Consider the following 8,372-nt stretch of genomic DNA (forward strand, 5'->3'; position numbering starts at 1 on the left):
ACTTAAAAAATAATCCACTTTGAGTGGAAATTTAAGTCTGGTTTTACATCATTGTTAAACAATCTGTGTCAGGCGTAGCAGTGCCAATGCAAAAATAGCAGATCTACAAGCTCATAGCGCGGCACTTCTCACCTTCGGTGGCGCGACTGAGCAGCAGCTGATTCTCCCCCATTTGGAGAATGACTATATCCTCATGTCGGGAATGCTCTTTCACCTGCTCAAACACCACCTCTGCTCTCTAGAAAACAAAATAAATAACAAATTAACTTTAATGATATGGTCCTTTTGAATAGCAGTGTTAGTGTTGTTGTGATGCAATACCTCAGGGGTCCTGAAGTGAAGCAACCATGTGCTTCTTTCACTGATTGCCTGGAGCACTAGTTGCTCCTCAACGAATCCTCCAAACAGGGAGAGGTAAAACATCACAAAGTCAGCGTCAGCGTTGGTCACAATTCTCAGCACTGTTGAATAATGAAGGAAACTTTGTCATTTTATCGTCTACTCAGGCTTTTGGGAGCACCTAAAAAAAATAGCAGATATACAAGCTCATAGCGTGGCACCAAGTCAGCTTGTAGATCTGCTATTTTTGTAACTCAAATCTTCTGCTTCTGGGGATTCTACAAATGTTTTATAAATCCTACAGTTTTTTGGAAAAAAAAATCTCAGTGGTTCTCAAACTTTTTCATATCAAAGACCCCCAAAATTATATGTATTTGGCTGCGGACCCCCCCCCCCCCATCTTAAAATATTTATTTCCAGGGAACTCTATGAAGCAAAGATTTTAATTTAAAAAAAATCGCTTTAAAAATATATATATGTTACAGGGTGAATGGAGAACCAGGGTGATTGAAGAAGGCTCGCTCGTTTTTACCCACCCAGCAATTCTGTAGAAGAAACACTAGAGGGAGCCACAAGCCAGGCTTGTGCACAAGCACATATGGCCGTGACCACCCACACACACACAGTCACACACACACACACACACACATGCGCGCGCACGCACACGCGCTCATGCTTTCAATGGACTGTTAAGATACTTTTATTGTGTTCTGCTGGCTTTTGTTTTAGTTTCTCCCTGACACACACACACACACACACACACACACACACACACACACACACACACACACACACACACACACACACACACACACACACACACACACACACACACAGTGATCCATGAAAAGAACTATTCTGTCCCTATCGGTTTACAAATCAAACGGCGCTGAGTCGACTAGTGGAGCGTCGGCCGGTCACCGCGGGCACTCGCGCCTGGAGGCGCGAGGGCGCGCTTCCTCGGCCTCAAGCTCCACTAAGTCGGCGCGCCGTGCGTGTGAACGCGTGTTCAGCGTTCCCCTCATAGATATTATGGTTCCCCTAGCTTAGCTTCCTGGTTGCTATGTGGGGGGGAACAACAAAAGACAGGTCTCCGTCGGCGCATCAAAGCCCCGCCTCTCCACGCTCTCCTTCTCCTCCTCGGAGGAGGAGGAGAAGGAGAGAAGGAGAGGACGGGACGGTTTAAAACGCGAGGAGGAGGAGGAGGCTCCTCTTCCTCGCGAGCCTCGCGTAATAACCCCCCGCCTCGCAGCGCCGTCCTCCTCCTCCTCCTCGCGAGCCTCGCTAATAAACCCTGTCTCGAAAAGCCCCGCCTCGCCCCGAAGGAGCCCCGTGCCTAAAAACGAGCGCTCTGTCTTCAATCACCCTGGATCTCCATTCACCCTGTGACATATATATTCAAAGATGTGCACATATTTTCAAGATTTTTCAAAAATAGCAGATCTACAAGCTCATAGGGTTGCACTTCTCACCTCCTGTCTCCATTTCTGTTCTTTGTTAATCTGCGGGGGATAACGGGTAGAAAGAGGACAAAAGTTACTTAACATCCTGTCCTTCAACATACGTTATGGTGTGTATACACAGGGTTCTAACACCATTTTGAAAATAAAATGTTAGACTTTTTAAGACCTCAACAAATGTAATTTAAACCCCCCCCCCCAAAAAAATCGCAACAATGTCCTACTATATTGAAATGAGTTAATGGGAGGGAGGGCCGGCAGTCACCATTACTAATAATTGTATTCTCATGTAAACAATTGCAGTGAATAATAATAATAATAATAATGGTCAACAGAGAATGTTTGCCATCACATTGTACCCAGATATGAATGTACAGTAAATCAGTCATGCAGTCATTCAATCAATGTCAGTCAGTCAGTCAGTCATCCATGGATTAAAGAAAAACAAATCTCATGACTGAAGATGTTTGTCAGGCCAAGATCAAATCTGTAATTTGTGAAACAGCGCGAGTGTAGCCTCCAACACCAACATTCTGTTCTCTTCTCAGGGGCGTCACACTGGGGGTGTAAGTGGGACAGAGTTACTAGGGCCCAAGGAGGGGGGGGCCCTCAAAAAGCCCCCCCCAAAAAAAAAAAAAAAAAAAAAATCAATTTTTTTTTTAATATTTTTTTTTATTTGTGTCATAACTGAATTAAAATTACCTGAATAAAACAGATTTAGCGACCATTGTATAAAAATAATGATTGAGGCTCTCTCTCTGCTGCTTCTCTGTGGGCCCCTCTCAAGACAAAAAAGGTTTCGTCCGCTGCGCTGTTAGTGTTACTACGTGTGGGTGAGAGATCTATTTGCTTTGCAGTTTGTACTTCCGGTTTAGAGCGGATACGGAAATGATCAGTGTGTTTGCATCTATGAGTGTGTGTGTGAACTTACCGGATGCAGTAGGTGTGTCTAGACTGATATGATCACTGAACAAGTAATTGAAAGCAGTCTTTTCATTGGCTGAAAGCCAGCTGCTGACTCGCAATCACAGACTGTCCGTCAGCTGCGCAGCAAAACACTGAAGTCAGTGACAACTGATGACTGAACTCAACTTAGCACAGTAGATGCACATCATACTAACTAACTAAGTAAATAGTCATGGCTCCTTCCAGAAAAGGAAAATCTGGGTCTCAAAAAAGAAAAGAACGTATAGAAAGAGAAAGAAAACAGACTAAGGGGAAACAACTCCTTACGAATTTCTTCCAAAAGACAGGTGAGCAGTGAGTGAACAACACACAACTAAAGCCAGATTTATACGTCATCGCATGACGGCTGTCACTGTGCACACTGAAAATAGCTGATCTACAAGCTCACAACATGCGGTGCATGATGCAACGTGTTGTGAGCTTGTAATGAGAGCGGGCATGGCGTGGTATAAATACAACCCTTGATTAGTTTGGTAGGAGGAGATAAGGGAGGAGTTATCAACGCCATCGCAAGCAGGTGAGCTTGGGAGGAGTTGATATCGGCGATTACGAGGGGGAGGAGATTGTTATCTGGTGTGGTCTTCCCTGCTTACATTGTACCAATTGCATTTAGTTTTTGCATTGAACTTGAGAGAGCACCCACCTTGCTGAGAAAGGGTGCGACTGCGACCAACACCCGCTCCCGGGTTGCGTGAGGTTTAAGGTCGTCTGGGGAAATGCATGACTCGTTAGGACATTAGTGTTCTACAGGACAGGTTTACGCCATTCATTTGTTAATCTGTTAGTTTGTCTGAAGCCCATACTTAAGGTAGGGTAAGTGATATGCAATTATTCAAATAATAGCAAAATGGGAGTATGTTCTGATAGTACTCGTTACTATAGTGTCCTGTCCATATAAGGAGTCTCCCATGTCTCTCCAGCTCTTTGTTTAACAGAAAATGCATTTTCAGTGCTCTCTCCTGATTGGCTCAAATATTGTCACCTACCTGAAAATGTACTATAAGTTTACTAAAGAGCTGGAGAGACCCCTGTGACCGAACAATGTAGCAATGATTACTATCAAAATATAGTACTTTCACCTTTTTAACCCAAAAAACACCCCCCAAAAAAATCACTTACCCTACCTTTAACAAAATTATTGTTAATTACTTACAGGGAATCGGCAGGTATCTCTACTTTTAAAAAAATCCACTTTGAGTGGAAATTTAAGTCTGGTTTTACATCATTGTTAAACAATCTGTGTCAGGCGTAGCAGTGCCAATGCAAAAATAGCAGATCTACAAGCTCATAGCGCGGCACTTCTCACCTTCGGTGGCGAGACTGAGCTTCAGCAGATGGTCCTTCCCCATTGGGAGAATGACATGTGCGTGATCTTGGGATTTCTCATTTAACTTCTCGAGCGCCATCTCTGCTTTCTAGAAAACAAAATAAATAACAAATTAACTTTAATTATATGGTCCTTTTGAATAGCAGTGTTACAGTGTTGTTGTGATGCAATACCTCATGGTTCCCGAAATGCAGCAACCAGGTTGTTCCATCGATATCCTGGATCGCTGTTTCATCCTCAATGAACCCTCCGAATAGGGAGAGGTAGAATGTGATCTGGGGTCCGGTGAGCCCTTAAGCTGAGGCCTCAATTTTCAGCGCTGTTGAGTAATGAAGGAAATAGTGACTTAAAGGGATATCTCACTTTCAAAAAACGTATGGTCATTTTATCGTCTACTCAGGCTTTTGGGAGCACCTAAAAAAAATAGCAGATATACAAGCTCATAGCGTGGCACCAAGTCAGCTTGTAGATCTGCTATTTTTGTACACAGACACAGTTAATCAAAATGTTCTATCGATTATAAAATGTATCACAAATGATAATCTACACATCACAAATAATCTACACATAATGTTCAATTTAATATATATAATATATACACACAAACAGATAAATACATCCTATGTTCGTACATATCTTTAAATACAGTAGCATAAATGGACTGATATCCAATAGGACTGCCTGCAACAGTTAATCGATTTAGTCGATTTTATCAATACATTTTTTTTGCATCGACCACCTACTGTATGAGTAAAATCAAACTTTGAAAAAAAAAATACTGCGCTTCTCAAATATAGCGCATATATAAACGAGAGACAAGGAGACTCCCTTTACTGAACAAACACTCTATAGCAATGAGTACTATCAGAATATAGAGCTATTTAACACTATATAATATTTTAACCAAAGAAAATCACTTACCCTACCTTTAACTTCTCAGCCCATGTAGGGGTACTTCCATTCTGTGAGTGGGACGAAAGTCTGCTTGACTACCTGCGGCGATATCCACCTCAAAATGTAGTGGGGACCTCCCGGTTTGTCATTGGTTCCTGAAGCTCGGGCACCACCAAATGGCTGCTGAGCGACAACAGAGCCAGTGGATTTGTCATTCACATAGTAGTTCCCTGCAGCATTTCTTAAGGCCTTGGCTGCCTCATCAATAACAGTCTGGTCCTGAGAAAACACTGCCCCTGTCAAGGCATATGGGGAGGTGTTGTCTATCAGATGAAGCACCTCTTTGTAGTTTTTCTCAGGGTAAACGTAGACCGACAGAACAGGCCCAAAGATTTCCTCGCACATGATGGCGTCCTGTGGGTCTTTGGTTTCGACGATGGTGGGCTCCACAAAGTAGCCTTTTTTATCATCACAGTTTCCCCCAGCGATGACAGTCAAGTTAGGGGAGGACTTTGCCCGATCAAGCCACTTCTTCATGCGGGCAAAAGACTTATCATCAATCACAGCTGAGAAGAAAGTGCTGAAGTCTTCCACAGGATCTCCCACTTTGATCTGTTTGTGGATGGCCAGGAGCTGCTCTTTGATCTGGGGCCACTTGCTGTCAGGTACATACATCCGAGAGCAGGCTGAGCACTTCTGGCCACCGTACTCAAATGCCGAACGTATAGTTCCAGTCACCACGCTCTGAATGTCCGCAGATGAGTGAACAAAGTGGAAGTTCTTCCCACCGCATTCTCCTGCTACACGAGGGAAGTTCTTATAGACGTCCAGGTTCTGAGCTACCTGTTTCCATAGATGTTTGAATGTTGAGACGCTGCCAGTGAAGTTGATGCCTGCCATGTCCTCTGAGGAGGTGACAGTGTCTCCAAACACAGGTCCATCAGCTGGGACAAACTGGATGATGTTGGTGGGAAGGCCACACTCCCGCAGGACCTTGTAGACAGCATAGCTAGCCGACATGGCTGTGTCGCTGGGCTTCCACAGTACTACATTACCCATGAGAGCGGGGGTGCCAGCCAGATTTCCGCCAATAGCTGTAAAGTTAAAAGGAGCAACGGCAGCTACAAAACCCTCCAGTCCACGATACAGAGCAGTGTTTGTGACCCCTGGAGTATCTAATGGCTGCTGGCCTTCCAACTCGATGGCGTGTTTGGCGTTGAACCTGAAGAAGTCAATCAGCTCTGCAGCAGCGTCGATCTCTGCCTGTACCACGGTTTTACCCTGTCCAATCATGGTCTTGGCTATGATCTCAGCTCTCTTGGGCCCGCTGATGACATCAGCAGCCTTGAAGAGGATCTGGGCTCTGTCCTGGACTGGCGTCAGGTCCCACTCTCTCCGTGCTGCCACCGAGGCCAAGATGGCTTTGTTGAGCAACTCCTTGTCAGCATAGCAGAACTTGGCAACCTTATGTGAGTGATTGAAAGGACATAGCTGGTATCTGATGTCTTTGGTCCATACATGTTCATCTCCGACCACACAGGGAATCTCCTCTGTTTTCCCTTTCAGGTCATCCAAGGCCTTCAGGAGCTCTGTTCTTTCTGGACTGCCCTCATTGAATCCCAGGATTGGTTCATTCTTTACCTCAACAGCTGCACAGGGAAAGGTCTTGAATCCTCTTCTCGAAGACTGGCAGAGCAGCGGCCTCACTCGCAGCATGCTTTCACTGGAGAGAGGTTCAGGTCAATGGCAATGGGAGCAGAAGAGAAGACGAGACATAAAGGTCCTTGCAGACTGCTGCGTTTTTTTTCGTGGCGTTTTATTAATCCGAAATTATGTTTTATGACATATCCTCCATGGGACTTGATCACTTATGCCAGGTGTCCATATTTGGACATTCTGGTGTAGGTGTGACGTCACTTTTGATGTAAGCGTCATTTAGCATTCTGGTGTAGGCACGACGTCACCTGTGATGTAAACGTCAATGTTTAGGCATTTGGGTGCTGATGTCAATATGATGCAGATGTCCATGATATTTGTATACAGCGTTGAGGGGGAAAGCAGGGGAAACATGCATTGATTTGCATGATCTTTTCACAACCAGCAAGAATGCAGCCTGTATGCACACATGAGCACGTAAACATACTGTAACTGTACACACAAAATACAGTCTTCACTGACTGACTTCCCTGAGCAAGACTCTTAACCCCTAATTGCTCACAGGCCCTCATTGGAAACAAGACCGCGAGGACTTTCTCGAACGGACCTGTTAAAGGAATTATCCTTATAAAAAGAAAGAAAAAACTGATCTGTAGCTACCTGCAGAGGGCAGACTAATTTCATTCATTGCTGTTTTGTTTTTGTACAATTAAAGCACTGAAAGAAAAAACTCCTGCACATTGTCTTCAAATGCAATTTAAAAAGTTTTAATGGGAATAACAACGTTTCGGTAACCTTCATCAGGTTATTAAAGATGAAGGTCTAACAGACCGAAACGTTGTTATTCCCAATTATTCTAATTGCATTTAAAGACAGTGGCCCTCCTTTATCAATGAAGTGTAAAAAACGGCGTATTTTTTACCTTAAATTCCCCCCTTAGGCCAACGTCCAAGTGACATTTATCCAGCCAATCCTAGCATACATTTGGTCGGAGCTTTGATAAATCTGACGGCTGAAACCGCCCTTAAATATTCTCGAAACGCCCCGACTTTATGACATGAAGAACCGGAATACCTAATACAAAAAGCATGGAGAAGAGTTTCCCAATATAATCCCCCGCCCGCCTCACTGCCTGTCAAGTCTCACACGCACACACACACACACACACACACACACACACACACACGCTCTTACCTACACTTTATGTATTCCGTAACGGTACAATCTTTGTTAAGTAGGCTAGCAGCGGGGGCATGGTGGCGCCTGGCGCAGTCGGTAGCGCTGTCGCCTCACAGCTAGAAGGTCCTGGGTTCGATTCCCGCAGGGGACGCTGTGGGCGCTGGGGGCGTGTTCTCTCCTCCGCGTCATCAGTGCCCATACCCTAGGTGGGGTTGGCGAAAGGGCCTTTCTGTGTGGAGTTTGCATGTTCTCCCCGTGTCTCCTAGGGTAGGTACCCTCACAAAAACATGCAGTAATCCTGGTCACTATACTGCCTCCCCCTGGCCAGCCGGGGCGCCTGATGGAGGGGAAAGGAACTGGTTGGAATAACGTGTTCCTTCCACGCGCTACGTCCAACCAGGGAAACTCCCCCCATTCAGGTGACAAGAAGGTCAGTTGGCTCTCATGCATTGAAGGAGGCATGAGCTCGGCCCTGGCCTCCCTAGGTTGGCAGAGGGAAGGTAGTGCCCAGGATTACATAGACAATTGGCACTGGGTGTAAAAAATGGGGT

General features: G+C 45.0%; 1 protein-coding gene across 1 annotated transcript; it reads right to left on the minus strand.

Moving 5' to 3' along the window:
- Positions 1-5,028: 5,028 nt before the first annotated feature.
- On the minus strand, positions 5,029-6,702 carry LOC308104673 (delta-1-pyrroline-5-carboxylate dehydrogenase, mitochondrial-like; the record flags this gene model as incomplete). The annotated part of the gene is made up of 1 exon (XM_080455141.1): positions 5,029-6,702. One exon carries the CDS (start codon positions 6,700-6,702, stop codon positions 5,029-5,031), a length of 1,674 nt encoding a protein of 557 aa, XP_080311267.1.
- Between the last annotated feature and the right edge of the window lie 1,670 nt (positions 6,703-8,372).

This window comes from Gymnoscopelus braueri (genome assembly GCF_963280865.1).
Source record: "Gymnoscopelus braueri genome assembly, chromosome: 17".
In the NCBI taxonomy this organism is placed as follows: domain Eukaryota; kingdom Metazoa; phylum Chordata; class Actinopteri; order Myctophiformes; family Myctophidae; genus Gymnoscopelus; species Gymnoscopelus braueri.